Raw genomic sequence first — 21,478 nt, 5'->3', positions numbered from 1 at the left:
AGAGGAGTAAGGAGCAGGTTCTTTGCATGGAGAGTGGTTGGTGAACGGAGTTCATTGCCTGAGTGTGTGTTGTGAATGTAGCCACATTGAATCAGTTTAAGGAATGGTTTGATGAGCATTGTGTGCAATAGTGTGTACCTCCCACGATGAGTCTCTGACTCCATGGAGGTCAGATGTTAATAATAATAATAATATCATTACAGAACCTTATCTGCAATTATCTCTAATTCAGCTACCTCTGTTCTCACATCAGACACTGGACTATCTTGATATATCACTCAGTCACTCAATTATTTTGTCTGCTTCTGTTACCTACCTGTCATCTGTCCTTGTAAAAGTTATCATTCCATAGTTCTCTTCTTTTGCTCACCACACAGTGAAAGAACTTTGGGATTTTCTTCGGTTTGCTCAGCTAGCCTCAAAGGAATTGCATTGCCTATTGTGAGACCCATTTCCTACTTACTAAGAAGCCTGAAGTATCTTGAAAAAATTTCATTTTTTCTCTTTGGCAGGATTTCTGGATTATGTAAAAAGTAAATATAAAAAAATACAAAAAATATTTTAAAAAAATAATATAAATAATAAAAATTCATAGTCACCCACAATATTAATGTGCTGTAGGTTTACAACCTTTGTGGGTAGAGGCAACATAAACAAAAATTCTGTCCCTATTGACTGTAACATTCTCCATCAAACAGGTCTCACTCATTGAACTAACCAATTTCAAAAACTCCTCCCTGCTGTTCGGAATGCTTTTTTTGCATTGGTATACATAAACTGCATATGTGATTTGATCCCAACACTCTCTCATACTTTGTATTGTTCATCCTACTTACTTTCAGCATCTTTAATCTTTATTCTACTCACAAGGCTCAATGCTGCCTGCACTCACCCATTCCCCCCCACACACACACACATTCCAGGAAAAAAAAAAAAAAGAAAGAAAAACTAGTTTCCCTGACTTTGCGCCTCCTAACTCTCACTGAATAACACTTTCTCAAGACACCTAACTCTAGATCCTTTCAAACGAAAACCATTAGCATTATTATTATTATTATTATCCACACAGATCTCTTGTTCTGTCTCCATTGTCAAGTATTGAAGCATTTCCCCTTCACCAATTATCATTATTATTATTATGGGCAACTCCAAGGAGTCGACAGACTCATCGAGGGAGGCCCTAACATCATGTCAAGAACTATTCATCTTTCACACAGTATCTATCATACCTTGCCTTAAACTCATTCACGGTCATTATTCTATAAATAATTCTATAAAACCCTGCATAGAATTGTCAGCTGTAAGTCCTTTCACCCATTGAACTCACTCTAACATCCACAAACTCCTCATTATTCCTTCTGCACAACATATGCATTTGCTTATTTGCAAGCATAGCTCTTCTTCTCAACTTGCCTCTATCATACCATCACAGGAGACCAACAGTCTTTACTCACACTTTTCCCCATACACTTTCACTCTCCTTTTTCTGCTTCATCATTAACATCTTTAATCTTTATTCCAGGGAAACATAATTTTGTTAGATTCTCCTCTTATCATGACATTTCTGTACACAACTCTTCCTTACATTCCCTCTTTCACTATTTCATACTCTGCTTTCTCTCCCTCACACTTCTCACTTCATACACTTTTCTGCCATACCACTCACCAGACTTTTCTCCAACTATTTTATTTGACTTCATGTCCTTAAGTGTACTATCTTTTTCATTACCAACTCATCATTATCTGATCTTCTACCTCTTCTTTCATACTGCCACTTACATTTTCCCACCTTTTGTCATTTGGCTTTTTTGTTTTCATGCTTCTTACTCTCATCATGCTTCTTATTCTCTGCACCGTTCTCACATTCACTCTCAAAACACTTCCAGCATGCTTGCTCACCTCTTTCGAAATATCTTTAAACCTTTAAAACAAATGCATTTAACACTCACTGTAGCAAACGAAATCTTGCCATTGTTCTGGTACATATTGGCATCATACCATGTACTACAAGCAATATATATTACTTGTAATATATATTACAAGTAACATTTTTTTTTATCTATGCAAATCATGCTTATAAACAAACCTGAAAAACTCTTGTAAAAACTCTTGTATGAAAAAACGACCATTACAGTCAAGATACCATCAAAAAATTATTACAACACTACTTGTGCACACCCCAAGAATTTCAAGTCTTCCAAAAGTGGACAGAAATAATGCTCCTTCAGCTGCATTATTTCTGTGCACTTTTGGAAGACCTGAAATTCTGAGAGTTCTATAAAATAGACTAATTAGGTTCTGACAGTCCTAATTATCACCTTGCTAAGAAACCAATTACACCGAAGGAGGTGATAAATTGTTAGTCCTCCTATAGAAAAAAACACAGAACACTTCATAAATAAATAATAATAAATAATAAATATATTTAAGTTATATTTATTTATTATACATAGTAAATAAATTTAAGAACATCACACTTGGCAAAGATGATTTATTAGTAAGTTTCTATCTATTTGCCGTTTTCAAAAATGTTCTAATTTGCAACATCTATTCTTCTTAAACAGGATGAATTTCCAACTGATATTATGGTCTTTACATGCATCTAGCATCATGGTTAGTTCTTGTGGCCAAATAATTTTTACATGAAAAAAGAAGACATTACATGGAAGCTTTTGGGCAGGAACCTCTGCATTTTTTGTAGAGTATAATGTTTTAAATAATGGCTTCACACATGTAAGAGAAAATTAAGTATAATTTATTACTCCTAATGTGTCACTCAATATATCATGAGCTTCATTCAGGAAGAAGATAAAACAATTGCCTACAATATTTAATTTATGAACAAAACGAAGAGTCATACAGCACGTGTATAATATCACGTATCTAGGTTGCAGCTGTACAAGTAGAAGGGAAACACTATTAGAGTTAAGAGAAGTAGGTATAAATGTATAATTAATTTTTTTTTAATATAAACAATTAACAGCAATTTCTGAAAAATTATTTTATTTTATTTTATTTGACATCTCCAGGGAGTCCCAAGACTCATCGAAGGAGGGCACCTACTCTACAAATCTCCTTCTCCACCACTCAACCTCATCCACAAACTGCCTCATCTACACCAACGCCCTCTACTGTCAACCATCACCACTATTATTTTCACAGACAATCACAAACATCCATGCCAACGGTGGGATTCGAGCCCGCAGCCTTTTGGCTGGAGAGTGGATATGCAAACCACTTGGCCAACCAGGCTGCCGCTCATTAAGATTAGTCCTGAAATTTGGTACAAAACAACAGGATGCAAATTATACACTTAGCAGGGAAATTTTGAAGGAAGTTGAAGTAAGAGACCTTTCTTTGGTGGATAAGGATCTGAATTTCAGAGATCACATTGCACAAGTTGTAAAGACATCGCATCAGGTTATGGCAATGATGTAGAGGACTAGTAGTAGAAGTCATAACTGATCTTTGGGATGTAAGATATGAGAATAGAGTGAGAGCATGCAATTTTCAAAGCCTTGTAAATAGGAGGAAGAGAGGGGATATGATTGAGACATTTAAGTTGGTAAATGGTTGTTACCAGGTTAATGAGGAAGAAATTTTTTGTAGAATGGGAGAAGGAGGATAGAACAAGGGGATGTGCTCTGTGTGAGCATGGGTATAACGAGTTCTTTGCATGGAGAATGTTTGGGTAGTGGAATGTGTTATCTGACATTGTAGTCATACATCTGGTGAATGCAGATATATTGAATGAGTTTAAAACACTGTTTGATGGGCTTTGTGTGTAATAGTGTTTGCCTCTCACGATTAGTTTTTTGACTCCAAAATTCATTAATGGTGATACTATTAATGAATATCTTCCCCAGACTAACTTAGAAATAAAGTACTGCAAAACCATAACCATTCCATTTATTAAAGAGATAACTAAAAAAATAAATAAATAAACAGAATGCTACACAAATACTTTTAAACCCTTTAAAACCTTATTATTATTATTTAGGCCTCCATAGGCCTAAATAATAATAATAATAATAATAATAATAAAAATGTTCTCATTTGCAACATCTATTCTTCTTAAACAGGATGAATTTCCAACTGATATTATGGTCTTTACATGCATCTAGCATCATGGTTAGTTCTTGTGGCCAAATAATTTTTACATGAAAAAAGAAGACATTACATGGAAGCTTTTGGGCAGGAACCTCTGCATTTTTTGTAGAGTATAATGTTTTAAATAATGGCTTCACACATGTAAGAGAAAATTAAGTATAATTTATTACATGTCTCATGTGGACTGTCTCCTGCGATGAGTCAAAAGACTCATCGCAGGAGACAGTCCTTCCTAGGAAACACTTCTATCAAGACTCATCGTGGGAGATCCCTCCTAGGAAACACAAAGTCTATCATACCACCCCTTAAACCCATTGACCGTACTCACTCTCACCACTCTATCAGGCAATGCATTCTACGGTTCAACCACCCTCTATGCAAAGAAACCACTCCTCACCCTCTTGCTCACAGTTTCCTTTCATAACTTCCAGGGATGGCCCCCTTGTCATCACTCCTTCCTGCTGTTCAATCAAATGAAAGAATTCTCCACTGTCAACCCTGTAATCACCTCTCAACAGTTTAAAAAGTCTCAATCATATCACCCTCCTCCTTCTATCCACCAAACTCTGCAGTCCACATTCCCTCAGCCGATCCTCATAACTAACATTGTACAGTCCTGAAACCATCTTTGTTATTCACCTCTGTACTCTTTTCACAGTTAATTTATCCCCTTCAAATCCCGGGCACCAAATCTGAGAACAATAGTCTAAGTGTGGTCTGATCAGAGTCTTATACAACGGAATGATAACTCTTTTATCTCTGCAGGTCAGCGTCCTTCTCATTATTGCAGCAATCCTCTGTGTCACCTTCCCCATCTTTGCAATATGTCCCTAAAAATTTTTGGTTTCTATCAATCATCAACCCCAGATCTCTTGTCTCCTCTACTTCCTCCAGTATATCTCCTTCAATAGAGTATGCAGCATCCCATCAATGTGTCCCAAACCTCAAGACCTTACATTTTGCTGCATTAAACCGAAATCGCCATTCATTTGCTTATCTATCTAGCTTATTCAAATCCTCTTGCATGACTCCTCTTCTATCATTCCCAAACCTCTTTCACTCCCTCTCTTCTACTGCTTCTATTCTCTCCTCTTCTATCATTCCCAAAACTTTCTCTCACTCCTACTCTGATTCGCCTTGCATACATCCCTTCCATTCTCCTAATCTCATCTTTCATACTTCTCATCTCGTTCAGAAGATATTCCACCTCCTCTTTCAGCTCATCTATCCCTCTCTGCAAGTTAGTCACTCTTACTCATCATTCACTTACCCAATCAAAACCATCTCCGTAAACTTCACAGTCATTCAAGCCTTCCACACTCCCGAAGCGAAGTATGCATTTTCTCATTGATACTTCACTCGTCATTCTCTCCTATCAAACTACTCATCTCCTAACATCCATTTCCCATCCCTGAAGCAACTAGGTCGGTTTTCGATATATCTAATTCATTCATTTCCTTCCTCTGTCTGCATTTTGCGCATATACGCACCCCCCCCCTTCTTTCGCCCGCCACATATCCAATTACCGGGAAGCATATATGCCACAAACACTGCATGCCACAATGTCCTTTATTATATTATGTATAATAGAGTTCTTAAATGGCGGAGGACTTGGTGACATGCCATTTGTGATTGCAGTTGCGTCGGCATCATTTCTTACTGCCAAGTACATAACTACTAAACTAATCACTAAAAATATATATGAACAGTGTATCACAGATATATATATAAATAAATGCTAAATATAAACATATGTATATAAATATAATGCTATATTCAATTATGCTAGATCTTTTCTTCCATCACAATGCTGCCAACTGTGACCTCGCCTTCTTGGTAAACCAACGAAACTCCAAAAACAAAACCACTAAATAATACTTGTGTTACTGAGAAAAAAATGCAGCACAATTCACAAAAGAATTCACACTATATTCTGTTTAAAAAAACACTTTTCCCTACCACCGTTCAAATCACCCACCACATGCTTCAGAGACCCTAGCACCTAAAATTAAGAAACATTTTTAATTTTCTGAGTATTAGTATAGTACATATACTGTAGTGTATGCACTATTACTAATGCACTATAATTTGCTGTATATTGATAAAACAAGGCACACTATTCCAATAAAACTTACACATTGAAATACATTATGGATGGATGAAATATATTATCCATAAAATGGATAATATATTTCTTCCATCTAGCTGATTGAGTGATTAATGCTTTTTTGCATAAGTTGTCAGGCTAAATGTGATCAACAGTTTGAACAAACTAGTAATTATTTGATATGTGTGACCTTAATATGAATTTGGAATGTTGGGTATAGTTTGACTTATTTTGAATTAAATTTATTACTCCACCTACTTGGAGGTTTCCTGTAATAATAATAATAATAATAACCCACTAGTAGTCTCCATAATGGAAGGACAATAAGATGGCCCTTGCAGAAGAGGTGGTGGTTAAAATGGAGATGTATCGAACTATAGGCAAGTTTGTATTTCTTCATTGGTGGTTAAGGTTTTGGAAAAATTGGTAAGAACTTGTATATAGAACTAAACAGTATCATTTATTCAGAGAATTATGGATTTGTTAAAGGAGTGCTCTTGTTTTAGTAATTTGTTGCCTTTTATAAAATAATAATAAAAGCAGTGGATAAGGGTAAGGCATATACTGTGATATTTTTAGATTTTCAAAGGCATTTGACAGGGTACTGCATGACAAACTGGGCATTTTAGTTTCCACATACAAGTTTGGATATCAGATTAGTAGATTCAGTTGAAAACCGACTTTCTGATCGACATCAGAGAGTCTTATACAAACGAACAATATCTCAGAGTATGGTACCACCTGACATGTAAGTATTATTGAAGTTATAACATATGAGGCTTTGTATATCAGATTAGTGGATTGAATTGGTAACTGGCTTTCTAATTGATATCAGAGTGTTGTATACAAGGGAGCAGTATCAAGCAGTAGCTAGGTTTTAAGTGAAGTTCCACAGGGTTTAGTGCTGGGACCACTGCTGTTCATTTTGTATGTCAGTGATATTATCACTGGACTACAGGGATATATTCAGTTGTTTGCAGATTATGTGAGCTTGGGAAGATTATTAGGAATAGTGCTAATGTTTTGGCTGGATTTGTATATGATAGCCAGGCACATTATCTAAAAAAGTGATGCTGTGTCTGGCTATCATATACAAATGAATGGCACTTTCAGGGTATATGAAAATGAGTCATGGCATAATTAAATCGGACATTTTGGAGTGGTATTTTCATTTCATGTCTGGAGTAAGAGCAAAACATTTCACGATAGCAAAATTCTTGGATATGGCTACAAGACATTATTTAACTGATTTCAGATGATAAGTGATCATAAGACTGGAGGTTATCCAAAGTCAAGCAGAAGGAGCCAGATGGTTGTATGTGAGTCGTTCCGTGGTTCACAGACTGCAGAACTAATTCCAACAGTTATGAACAGCATCCCAGAAATACAATGAAATAGTAAATGAAATATTCAGGAGGACATAGAATAATAGGTAAAAGAGTGGTAATTGTGTTGTATAAAGTTCTGATCAGACCACATTTGGATTACTATACTGATATCTGGTCACCAGGATTTGATGGGGATGAAATAACATTTGAGAGGGTGCAGAGGCAGATAATAAAAATGATATCAGGACTGCAAAATGTTTGTTATGATGATTAACTGAAGGCATGCAACCTGTAGAGTTTGGTGGATAGAAGACAAAAAGGGAGATGTGATCAAGATATTTAAGCTGTTGAAAGGTATTTACTGGATTAACACTGGGGAGATTTTTCATATGATAGAATAAGGAGAAAATACAAAGGGCCATCCCAGAAAATTGTAAAAGGAAGTAGACAGTAAGTGGAGTTCAGATACTCATCATGGTAGGTACATACTGCTACACACAATGCATATCCAACCGTGCCTTAAAATAAAAATTCAGGTTTGTGATTTAACAGTTTACATAGTAATATTAATATTCACTTCTATTTATATTTTATATTTAGGTGGTGGAGTGCATCCCCAGCTTGTACCATTTGATCTGCTGACAGACAAAGAGAAAAGAAAGAATAGAGATCGATCCCAAGAACTTTTAAAATACCTGCAATATGAAGGATATAAAGTCTACAGGTTTGATACTTGTGTCATTTTAAATGTAGTTATACTTTTATTTTTATTCATGGAAAGTTTGAGTTTGGCTGTAGATAGGATTATTTTCAATATCAACTATTGAAATTTTTATAAAGCAGGACAAATCATTTTAATACAATTCTTCTTCTCCCGTAGTCCTAAATGAACCGTTAGGTCATTCATGGCTGGTAGGTGATACTCTTTGCTAGCCTCCTCCAATCATCTTGGCCTCTTGTTCTTGATGTCAGTTGAGAAAGGGAGGAATTTGTCCATTTTTTGATATTATCAGTCCATTTTAATCTAGGTTGATCCGTAACCCTTGATCCTGGAGTGATTCCTTCTAGTGCTTGCTTTGGAATTCCATTAGCCCTCTCCATGTGTCCGAACCATTTCATCTGTCTTCTTTTGATGACTGTCAGAATATTTTCCCTTTTTCTCCCATTTATTGAATCAATCAGTTTTCGGACATTTTCATTGGTTTCATGAGCGGTATAGGGAATTCTCAAAAGTCTTCTGTAAGTTTTCATTTCGAAAGACAGGAGTCTCCTCTCATCTTCCTTCAATAAAGTCCAGCCCTCACAACCATACAAGAGGACAGAATTCACCAAGGTGTCAATTAGTCTTAGTCTGGTTGTGATTGCTATTCTGTTATCTTCCCACAATGGTTTTAACTTCTGTAGGGCCACGGTTGCCTTAGCAATTCGGTATTTAATGTCGGTTTTTGAATGACCATCTTGACTCAACATGCTTCCTAGATAAGTGAACTTCTTTACATTCTCAATTTGTTTATTGCCAATTTCTATCTTTAAGAATTCAATGTCTGATTTTGAGGTCATCATTGTTTTTGTTTTTTGTAGGTTTATGTATAATCCATATTTTTTTAATGTTCCGAAAACACGGCTGTTTAAATATTCTTCTTCACTCTCTGCCAGAAGATCGATATCGTCAGCGAAACGTAAGTTATTTATTCTTAGTCTTCCAACTACTATTCCAGTGTCATATTCATAAAGAGCTTCATCTATGACATATTCCAGAAAACAATTAAAAAGAAAAGGGGACAAGATGCATCCCTATCTTACCCCCTGTTCTGCCTGGAACGGTTCACTGTTGTAATTTTTAATTTCAATTCTCATATCAGATGAGGAATAGAGAGATTTAATAATCCTAATGATTTTGTTGTCAATACCATATTGTTCTAAAATTTTCCATAATGCCTCATGCCATATTAAGTCAAAAGCTTTTTGAAGGTCTAAGAAGTTGTGACAGATTATTTTGTTATGTTCTATGTATTTTTCACCTAGTATGTGTATTGTAAAAATATGGTCAATTGTACTTCTGGACTTCCAGAAACCTGCTTGTTCATCTGATAGTCTGCTTTCTATTTTCTTTTCGATTTTTGACAATAGTATTTTTAACAGGATTTTGCTTGGATGACTAATAAGGCTTATTGTTCTATAGTTGCTACATTTATTGCTGTTTCCCATTTTAGGGATAGATACAAGGACAGAAGTCCGCCAATCAGAAGGCCAAGTCTCTGTGTTCCATACATCCTGGAATAAATTTAGCAAGGTGTCTATGATGATGTCACCTCCTTCGTGTATCAGTTCCACTGTGACACCATCATTTCCCGGTGATTTTCCTATTTTTGAGGAGCTAACTGCTGCAATAACTTCTTCTTTTAACATCGGGTAATCTCCTTCCTCCGAACTTCCTGGCAAAATTCCGTCCAAAATATCATCGGTCAGTTAAGGGTCCTTTTGAAAACGCTTGGTTACGTAACATTTCCATCTATCAACTATTTTCTGGTTATCCATGATAGGAGTTCCATCTTCATCTTCTATGCTCCAATTAATTGCGGTAAAAGGTTTGGTTAACTTATTGATAATTTGAAAAGCACTTTTAGAATTATTTTTATTTGAGTCCTCTTCTATATTTTTGCATTCATCTATATTTTTAATAATCTTAGTAATACAAATACGAACTTATTTATTAATTACTAACCATTTATGAAAAACAAACTACATTAGAGCCTACCAGCGAACTGGTAGGCTCTAATGTAGTTTGCTGCTGAAAACTACATTTTCACCAGACAGTTTGCTGGTGAAAACTCTAGATTAGAGTTTTCACCAGCAAACTGTCTGGCTTTTTCAAGGCATTTATGGAGACATAAAAACTAGTAAATGTAAATTGAAAGGAACATAAAAAACGTTGTAAACTAACTAGTAGCTAAGGTTACACGTTCATTATCACGCATGCTTGTTTGTTGTAAATGTGTAATGTGATTACTGGCTAGCTGTAATCCAGCATGCATGATAATGAAGAAGAACAATAAGTCCTCTCTGTCACACGAATGTGTAACCTTAGCTACTAGTTAGTTTAACGTTTTTTATGTTCCTTTCAATTTGCATTTACTAGTTTTTATGTTTCCGTAAACGCCTTGAAAAAGCAAGACAGTTTGCTGGCGAAACTGGTAGGCTCTAATGTAGTTTGTTTTTCGTAAATGGTCAGTAATTAATAAATAAGTTTGTATTTGAATTATATAAATGACCAAATATGTTTAGTTTAATCTTAGTAATATTTCTATACTATTCTCTATTATCACCACTATTAATATGAGATTTCAAATATCTTCTTTCATTGCATAGGTCCAAAATATTTTTGGTTATGCACGGTTTATTTATTTTCCTTTTGTATCCAAGGATTTCTTCAACTGTCTCAGTTATCTTTTGTGAGAAGTATTTGGTTTTAGATTCAATACTATTATATTTCTTGAAGCTTGTGTCAAAAATTTGTTTTAATTTGTATTTATATAGTGTATTTATTTGGGGATCTTTTAATTTTTCTATATTATATCTTTTATGAGTTGATTTTGTAGGCAATCTTTCTCTCATTTTCATATTCACAGTTGCGATGACCATGTTGTGGTCGCTGCCTATGTCAGCTCCAGGAAATGATCTGGTTCTTGTGAGGTTGATGGAATTTTTAAATCTTGTGCTTACAAGGATAAAGTCAATTTGGTTGTGTGTTTTACCATCAGGGGAAGTTCATGTCCCTCTTCTGGAAGGTTTATGGAGAAATAGAGTGTTAGTAATGGTAAGTTCATTTTGTGAGGCAAAATTGATCAGTTCAAAACCTCTTTTGTTTGTCTCCTCATAGCCATATGGTCCAACAAAAGGGAGATAATCCTTGCCGATGTCTGTTCCAATCACCCTATACAATCAGAAGGTCTTTTCTATTCACTCTGGTGATTGTTGCATTAAGCTGACCATAAAACTCCTCTACTTCGGAGTCCTCGTAATCTGTGGTTGGGGCATAGACCTGTATGATGGTGATATTGAGTGGTTTTCCTCTCAGGTGGACTAGAAAAATTCTGCTATTGATATGGTTGAATTCCATGACAGAATTTCGTGATGATTTGTGTATCAAAAACCCGACACCTTCTTTTCTGCTGCAGTCACATCCAGAGTAAAAAAGCAAATGTCGTTCATCTGTTGCTAGCACTGCTGTTTTGGGCCATCGAATTTCACAAGGTCCCATAACAGTTCATTTATATCTCTTTAGTTCGTGCTGTAGTAATTTGAGTTGACCTGATTGTAGTAGAGTCCTAATATTCCAAGTTCCAGTTAAATGGTTGTGGAGTCTGAATCTGGATCCAGTTTTTCCATTATTTTTGTCAGTGATATGGTAGCACCAGTTGCTAACTTCTCATTGCCATCCCTAGAGCTGCTACCAAATGGCAATGCGGACTTTGTTGAACCGGGCGACGTCCGAGCTGGCATGGTGTGCTGTGTTAAATCCTTCACCATGAATGTCTAATGGGCAGTAAATTAAGACAGATGGTGCCAATCTCCTCTTCTGTCTTCGCCTGCTAGCATTTAGCTGGGCATAGTGGGATGGCCTTCATGCCTTGGGAGGCCCTACCAGGAGTAATGATACTCCCGACTTGCTTCGCCCATCCCGCCCAGGGCCATCCCTCCGCCACGGTGAGGCAGCATAGCAGGACTTGGGGGGGGGATTTTAATACAATAGAAGCAAATAATTTGTTAGCTTTTATGACTTTTATAGTTGTTGTTGTTGTTGTCTTGTCCTTTGAAGAGTCTTAGATGTTTCCGTGTGCTCCTTGTACTGCTTTGGCTATGTCGATGATTTTGCCTGTATAGAGCTGTTGTTCAGGATTAGGATCTATTTTTTGCAAGGCTGCTGTAATTGCTGGACAGGTAAAGATGTGAGTGGGTGTCAGTTCGGTATTGGGGCAGTTGTTGCAGTTTCTATATGTTCTCGTATCATCTGTATTAATCTTCATTCCTCTATAATGTCCTGTTCATAGTCTTGCTATTGTGGTGGAGGTCCTTCTGTCAGCACTGATTTCAGGAAATTGATGTTGTATCACTGATTTCAGTGGAATTAGTTTAGTTTTTGCTTGGCATCAGCAAGAGTTATCATATGAGTTTCTTGGTTGAGTTCTCTAGCCTCTTTTGCTAATTTATCAGCTGCTTCATTGTAATCAATGCCTACATGAGCAGGAATCCATTGTAAAATGCAACTTTTACCTAAACACTTTAGTTGATTTAAGAGTTTATGGATGTCTTGTGTGAGCTTGATATTGCCATTTTTGATTGCCTCCATAGCTGATCTTGAGTCACTGTAAATTATAATTCCTTCAGATTGTTGAGATGATGACAGTTTTAAGTAGGCTTCTAGTGCTTTATTTATTGCGTAGAGTTCGCTGGTAAAATTGGAAGCGATTCTCCCAGATCCAACTTTTATTGAAAGTTTTTCACCTTTTGGGAGTAGAAGGAGAACACCAGCGCCTTCATTAATCGTATTGATGTCTGGCGATCCATTGGTATAACAAATAACCTGTTTGGAGGATAAAAGAAGATTGATAGTATTTAGGCCTTTTTCTTTGAGCATTTCTTTTGGTTCTTTTTTTTTGTACAGAGTTTGGTAAGGTTTAGATTTATGGAGGTATTTGAAGGTAAAGGACTGGAAAATAGAGGTTCTTTGTTTATGTGGGCATTTAGCTGATCAAGACCTATTTCTTTCCTGATAGTGTCATCATATTGTAAAGCTGATGATCTGTGAAGTCTGCATTTTTGGTTCCAATGTTCATAAGTTTTTAGGGAGATATGATCACTTTGATAGCTTCCGATATTATTTATGAATTTTATGGTGGCAAATTTTCGTCTGTCCTCCAGCAGGTCAAGCCCACATTCCTGTTGGGCTCTCATGTTGTTAGTGGATGAGTGCACCAATGATAATCTTGGATGCTTTTGCTTGTATTTTGTCTAATTTTTTCTTTACCAATGAGGCCGAAGGTGACCAGATAGGTGCTGAATATTCCATTATTGGCCTTATTAGTATAGTGTAAGTAGTTTTGAGGATTTTTGACTTTGCACCCCAATTTGTTCCACAAAGCCATTTCAGTATGTTTAATTTTTTTAGAGCTCTGTTGGAAGTGTTAGAGATGTGTTGTGCAAAACGTAATTCCTGATCAAGCCTAATACCAAGGTATTTTGGATTTGCGATTTTTTCAATTAGCTTGTTGTTGATCATGACTTTGGGATTGTAGGAATGTCTATTTTTCCTGTCTGTACTAAAGGTGCTTAGTTTTGTTTTGTCTGGGTTGATTTTGAGTTTAAGTTCATCTGACCATTTTTCTAATCCTCTCATGGATTTGTTTAGAATCTCCTCTGATTCTTTGATTTTAGCACTAGTGTGACAGATGGCTATATCATCTGCATAGCAAGTTACTTTTGTGTCTTCTGTAAGGTAGGATGAATGTTATTGATATATAGAAAGAATAGTAAGGGACTGAGTACTGAGCCCTGGGGAACACCAGCCCAGGTTCTCTGCTCTTTTGATATTGCTGCATTGATTCTGACTTTGATCTTTCTTCCTCTAATGAAATCAGCAATCCAGATTAAAGCATTTCCTCTAATTCCAATATCATGTACTGTTTGTATTAATTTTTGATCCAAACACGATCGAAAGCAGCAGTCATATCAAGGAATATAGCAGTTGTCTTTTTTGTTGGTTTTTCCTGAAATGAGTCTATTATTGTTTGGCAGAAGTGGAATAATTGATCTATTGTCGAATGATGAGTTCTATAGGCAGTTGGTAGTAGTTGATTTTCTTATTTTTTGTTAGCCAGTGCATAAGCCTGGAGTGTATGATTCTTTCAGTAATTTTACAAAGTATGCTAGTTAATGCGATAGGTCTATAACTTTGACATTCTGCAGCATTTCTGTCAGGTTTCAGGATGGGTACAATAACTGATTTTTTCCATTCTTTTGGAAGTTTGCCTGTTTGCCAAGAGGCATTGAGAATGTCCAGAAGTTGTTCTTTGGCAATTTTGCCAGGGTGTTTGACCATATGACCAAAGATAAGATCATTACCAGGAGATTTATTAGGTGCTAAGGAAATATAACACTGTTTGTTTTTTTTTAAATACATATCTCTTACTCTCTTTTTAATCTTTGTAAACAAAATTAATTATCTAAATTATCAAACTTATATTACCTAATTTCATATCACTACAGTAATTTGTTTATTATGTTTCTCAATGATTGACCTTCATATTATACAGGCGTTTAACCTATTAATATGTCATTATGACATATAAACAATAAACATCTTTGTCCATTATTAAATCTGAATTATATCATCATAATTTTTTATTACATTTAGAGTTTATCATTATTATTGCCATTGTGATCTTTGTCTATTATTAAATTTGAATTATATCATCCTGATTTTTTTTTTATTACATTTGGGGTTTATCATCCTAAATGGCATTTTAAAATGGGTTTAAAAACAATTTCAACTACAGCAGAAAAAAATGTTCACGAAGAAAAAGTTGCATTTTTTTCCCTCATAGACTATACTTGCCTAAATGATAAAGTTGATATTTACATATTTTCATATTTATCTTGGATAGTTGCTGCCCATCAGATTTTTCACCCAGTATTGGAATTCCCAGAGTTCTTATGCTTTTAAACCCTAAGCTTCTTCTTATAGGTTACTGTCCTTCTCTCATCTACCTCATTCATATCCTCTGCCATCAACAAACCATAGTTCTGAGATGATTCAAACATAGAGATGTTTCATGCTCAGTGTCATAAAAACTGATTTATTCACCATTCACCAGTGGAATGAGAATATCTAGTGAATTTCATTTTCTACAAAATTGACATCATGGCTTATCTCTCAGTAAAAAATTACTTCACTCCCTCTTACTTTTATTAACATTCTGGTGTCATGCTCAGTGTCATAAAAACTGATTTATTCACCATTCACCAGTGGAATGAGAATATCTAGTGAATTTCATTTTCTACAAAATTGACATCATGGCTTATCTCTCAGTAAAAAATTACTTCACTCCCTCTTACTTTTATTAACATTCTGATGTCTAGGTCAAGAACAGATTTCTCTTCTTGAATTAACTTTCACATCTGGCCTATCCTAGCACAAAGACATCACATTAATTATCTCCACAGACTCCTCTGCCTTCAAAATCTATGCATCCCATTTCATTTGAAATGATACTTCTTGTCTTCATAACTCTTAACATGTTTTTAAATCTTAAATATGCCCAACCATGCAGTACATTAGCTACCATCCCAAATGTGATTGATTCCATTCTCACCCCCAATCACTTTCTCATTGGTGATTTCGTTATGTGCTATTATTATTATTATTATTTGACCTCCATGGAGTCAAAGGACTCATCACAGGAGGGCTATACTCTCTCTCTCACACCAAAAGATCATTGAACTGTGTGTTGAACCCATTCACAGTTAACGAACTAATCACACTTTCAGGCAATTCATTCCACTCATCAATCACTCTCTGTGCAAAGAGCCTGCTTCTCACCTCCATTGCCCACACCCTTCTTATACAGCTTCCATGAAGTCTCTACTCTACTTTATGAAATATCTTCTCCACATTAATCTGGTAATAACTCCCTCACCAACTTATGTCTCTCAATCATATCCTCTCCTCTTCTGTTCACAAGGCTCTGTAAGTTGCATTCCCTCAATCTCTCCTCATATCTGGCATTCCATAGACCCAATGCTAATTTAGTAAACCTTATCTGAACCTTCTCCAATACATCCTCATCTCACTGAAAACTACTCAACTAAATCTGTGCACAGTAGTCCATATGTGGCCTGATCAAAGCCTTATACAGGGAAATCAGAACCTCTTTGCTTCTGCATGTCAATGTCTTCCTCATTATTGCTATAATCTGTTGGGATGTTCTTACATCCCAGCAGATGTTCCTTCAAAATTTTTTCTGTTAATTGTATACTCTGCATTCCAACCTTGCCCACCAAGTTTCAAGACCTTGCACTTTGCAACATTAAACTCATAGCTCCACTTATTGTAACACCCACATAGTATACGCAGATCCTCCTGCAAGTCCACATCTCATCTACTTTTCATAGTCCTTCCCAACTTTGCATTATCAGTGAATAGTTGCACATCTCCAATTAAGCCAGTTCCAATGTCATTAATGTACAAGTTAAACAATAATTGTCCAAAACAGATCCAAAACTCTACTAATGACCTTCCTCTTTTGAGATACCACTCCTTCATATACAACCTGCTGATCCCTGTCTGACAGCCAATCAGCTATCCAACTTACTAGCCTGTTATCTAATCCTATCTGTTTCAGTTTAGTTAACAGCTTGTCTTGTGGCAATCTATCAAAGGCCTTTGAAAAATCCAAGTACACCACTGTATATGAAACTCCTTTATCCCTTTATCAAGTGAGTTTGTGACCTTATTGTAATATGTAAGCTGATTGCTGAAACATGACCTCCCCCTAACAAACCCATGCTGAACCACCATAAAGAATAATTATTTGGACAATAGATCAAGTGTTAACTAATAAATATTTATTAAATCTACTAGTTTCACCTAACTTTAGCTGTTGGCATCTTCAGGGTACAAGTACTTAGGTTAAAAAACATTACACAAATATGAATAACTGTAAAATTCTAACGATTATAGTTACAAATAGCATTGAACGTGAGTGATATACGTATTGCATGTACATGATTAACTAGTTGTTTCTAAGGAATTCTGTAGTTTGCATTGAAGTTCATTTCCTGTGTGTTAAGAGATCTAATTATCATTGAGTGGGATAAAAGCTGTTCCCCTTGCATAGAAGAAGACTACCACTCCCGAATGTTTAAAGAAGCAGCTACAGTCGCTCGCTCTGTTAATAACCTTAACAGGGTTTAATACTCCCAGAGATATGGAAAACCCTAATTAGATCTCTTAACACACAGGAAATGAACTTCAATGCAAACTACAGAACGTTCCTTAGCAACAACTACTTGATCATGTACACGCGATACTGTATCACTCACGTTCAATGCTATTTCAGTTTGTAACTATAATCGTTAGAATTTTACAGTTATTCATATTTGTGTAATGTTTTTTAACCTAAATGCTTGTACCCTGAAGATGCCAACAGCTAAAGTTTGGTGAAATTAGTAGATTTGATAAATATTTATTAGTTAACACTTGATCTATTGTCCAAATAATTATTCTAGTTAGATGATCAAGAAAATAAACATTCATTATCACCATAAAGAATATTTTTATTATCAACCCACTTCTGAATTATAGTCCTCACCAACTAACTTCTCTAGTACCTTAACAACAACACCAGACACACCAGTTGGCCTATAATTTGTAGCCTTAGTCTTATCCCCCCCCTTTGTGAAGTGGAATAATTTTTCCCACCATCCATTCCACCCGGGACTTGTCCTATTGCAAAACTTATCTTAAGTAGGGCATTCCCTCAAGACGTGGCAATATACTGTCAAATCCTACTGCCTTATTAATCAAGTTTACTTAATTTCTCGTATATTTCCTGCTCATTCACTATCAGTCCCCTCTGCCATAATTTCTACATTCCAGCTTCTGAGGATGTTGCCTTCATGAGGATGAAATGCACTGATAAACTGATTATTGAGAAATTCAACAATATCCTTCACATTGGTTACCAATATGTGAGTATCATCAACTAACATAATCCTCCCATAGTCATTTTCCTTCTACTTGCCACATTTTCTTAAAAGTGTTTCATGGATATTGCTGTACCAAACTAACCATCCATTCCTCCAATTTCCTGTAAAAATGAATTAAAATGAGCAGATGCTTTTCAACATCATTCATAGTTCAAATCAAATGTTTTTTGGACCTACTTTGCATCATCCTCTCTTTAGAAATATGATCTTCAGAAATGGCCCTCCTGTATACTATTTTCCTTAATGACCACAACCCTGCAGAATTTCAAGAAACACGTTACCAGATTTTGACTTTCTTAGTGATCACTTTTGCACATGTGACGTTGTGTTATAGATTTTTATGACCTTACATGAATGAGGTTAATACAAAGGGGGAAAATTTTCTGGAACATAGCAATGATGTGAGATATACTACAATGCTAAGCATGCATCAAATAACTGTTAAAAGCTGAGGAATATAATGGAATTCTAACCAAATTCATTTGGCAACTGTGAATGCTGAACATTTGTTTTCATATACAAGAGAAGAAAAAATCCAAAGAATATGATATATTTGTTAACAATGTGCAAAGCTGACAAGAAGTTCTTATTACTTGCCAGTTTTGCACATTGTTGACACATGGTAGCCATTTATGCACTGGCTGCCATGTGGAAATGCTGCAGTTAAGGACCTAACATTATTAAATCAAAGAGCATTCTTTACTGAAGTCATTTTTCCAAATCTGAGTCACAGTTATGATGTAATTATTATTGTTATTATTATTATAATTATCATCAAACTTCCATGGACTCAAAAGACTCATCATGCTAGGACCCATTGTCACACACCAACTCATTATACCAAACCTTTAATGCATTCACAGCCTCTGCACTCACCACACTCAAGTAAGACATTGTATTCACCTACCATTCTTGATACAAAACTCTACTCCCATTCCATCTGCTGTACACACACACACACACACACCATCATTATACTGCTTCCAGAGATGACAGTTTGTTCTCCCCTTGTCTCCCCTCCATTCTATGAAACACATCATCTACATTAATCTGATAAAAACTCCTTACCAACTTAAGTGTTGGTAAGGAGGTTTTTTTTTTTTTGCAGGATGAGTGGTGTGGAATTTGTGGACGTGTGAAGTGAGTTCGATGGGCAAAAGGATTTATATAAGATGGATGGTTTGCGTTTGAATGGATTCGGTGTAAGGAGACTTAAAAAAGTGTTGTTGAATGAAGTGGATGTGCAAAATCAGGGAAACTAGATTTATTAAGGGGGGGGGGGGAGTAGATATGCAGACCTTAGGGAGGCAGTTGAGTGTATGAATGAATATAATATGCCCGAGCGAATATGGACAACAAATCAGAATGGGATAGTTAGTATAAGGCATCAAGGTAGGGATGAGGTTAACGGGGTCTGCAATTCATGTACACTAATGCTAGGAGTATTATATTTGGAACAAGAAGGAGGAATTTTTGGCCTTGGTGGCACTTCCAGACTACAGGTTATTGGCATTAGTGAAACATGGCTGACTGAAGATGATATACCTAGTGGAATTGAATGTGATGGGTATACTGTGTTCAGGAATGACAGGGAGAATAAAAGGGGGGAGGAGTATTTGATGATAGCTGATGAGCTGAAGCCAAAGAGAATAGAAGTTGAATTGCAGGACAGAGAAAAGAGCACATTGAGGCCATTTGGTGTGAGATTGAGGCTAGCAGAACAAAATATACAATTGGGTGCTGCTATAGACCAGGTGATGGAAAAGATGGTGGAGATAGTATGCACAAGTAAATAGAAGAAATGAGTGGAAGGAGGGTAAATATTATGGGAGATTTCAACTATGGTAGCATTGATTGAAGGGAGGAGAGGACACATGTGAGGAAGGAATTGGGTTTTATGCGGCTATTAAGGGATAACTATCTCAGACAGCATGTAATGGAAAATACTAGGGGGTCAGAGAGTGCTTGACCTAGTAATTGCATCTGAGGATTTGACTGTAACGAATATGACCACATTGCCACCAATTGGTGAGAGTGATCATAGGGTCTTGACTTGGGAGGTGGCTAAAGGTGTGGAATTTACAATTAAGACAGGGTGCATGTGGAATTATTGTTCTGGTAAGTATGACAAGCTTAGGAGATTGATCGGTTCAGTGCCATGGCATGTAAAACTGCAAGGGCTGGATGTTGATAGTGCATGAGAGGCGGTTAAGAAGTGTTTACAGGATGCAATAGCTGACTGTATACCTAGAGTCCGAATAATAAATCAAGTAGGGATTAAATGAATGAATAACACCATTAAGCTTGACTTGCAAAAAAAGAAACAACTATGGAGAGAATTTAAGGAGAAAGGTGACCTGCAGGCACATGAACGGTATAAAGCCCAGACCAGAAGCGTAACAAGTGTGGTAAGAAAAGCAAAAGCGGATATGAAAGAACATTAGCCATGAAGGCTAAAGAGAATCCCAAACAGTTTTTTCGATATGCTGCAAGTAAAAGAAAAAACGTATACGGCAGATTGATTTTAAAGAATGCCGATGGTAGGGAGCTAACCGAATCAGTTGATATAGTAGAATTACTGAGTGAGCACTTTGCAAGAGTATATCATCAATGTCACCACACGGAAGAACCAACAGCATATATGGGAATTGTGGTGAATGAAGTGGAGGTGAATAGTCTATTACAAAACCTCAATGTCAATTCATCTGCGGGATTGGATGGTATACCAGCTTGTGTCATACAAGAAGCAGCTAAAGAATTATCAGTGCCTTTGACCATTTTGTTTAATTTGAGTCTCGGATCTGGGTTAGTACCAAGGGGGTGTAAAGAAGGGAAAATAGTTCCACTGCATAAAGGAGGTTCCAAGACTGCTGTTGAAAATTACTGGCCGATCAGCATATCAGGAATTGTTGTCAAGGTCTTGGAGAAAATAATCAAGAGGAAAATACAAGATTGGATAGATGAAAATGGGATACTCTATGGGGGACAGCATGGTTATTTGAAGGGTAGATCATGCCTCAGTAACTTGCTCAAGTTTTATAACACAGTGACGGCCGAACTAGATAAGGGTAATGGGTTTACAGTGATTTTACTGAACCTTGCTAAGGCCTTTGACAGGATACCACATGGAATTCTAATCAGTAAACTGCAGCATATGGGGATGGAT

General features: G+C 36.2%; 1 protein-coding gene across 3 annotated transcripts in view; it reads left to right on the top strand.

The window, feature by feature from the left end:
• Nucleotides 1–21,478, top strand: part of RyR (Ryanodine receptor) — a 1,703,288-nt gene that overhangs the window by 897,618 nt on the left and 784,192 nt on the right. For all 3 annotated transcript variants that reach the window (XM_090399345.1, XM_090399347.1, XM_090399344.1), the window contains exon 65: nt 8,146–8,269. In XM_090399345.1, coding sequence (XP_090255471.1) covers nt 8,146–8,269 — 124 coding nt within the window. The remainder of the gene's footprint in view (nt 1–8,145; nt 8,270–21,478) is intronic.

This window comes from Typopeltis vanoorti, chromosome 10 (genome assembly GCF_054136105.1).
Source record: "Typopeltis vanoorti isolate ZY-2024b chromosome 10, IOZ_Tvanoo_1.0, whole genome shotgun sequence".
In the NCBI taxonomy this organism is placed as follows: domain Eukaryota; kingdom Metazoa; phylum Arthropoda; class Arachnida; order Uropygi; family Thelyphonidae; genus Typopeltis; species Typopeltis vanoorti.
This window is presented reverse-complemented; position numbering and strand designations above follow the sequence as displayed.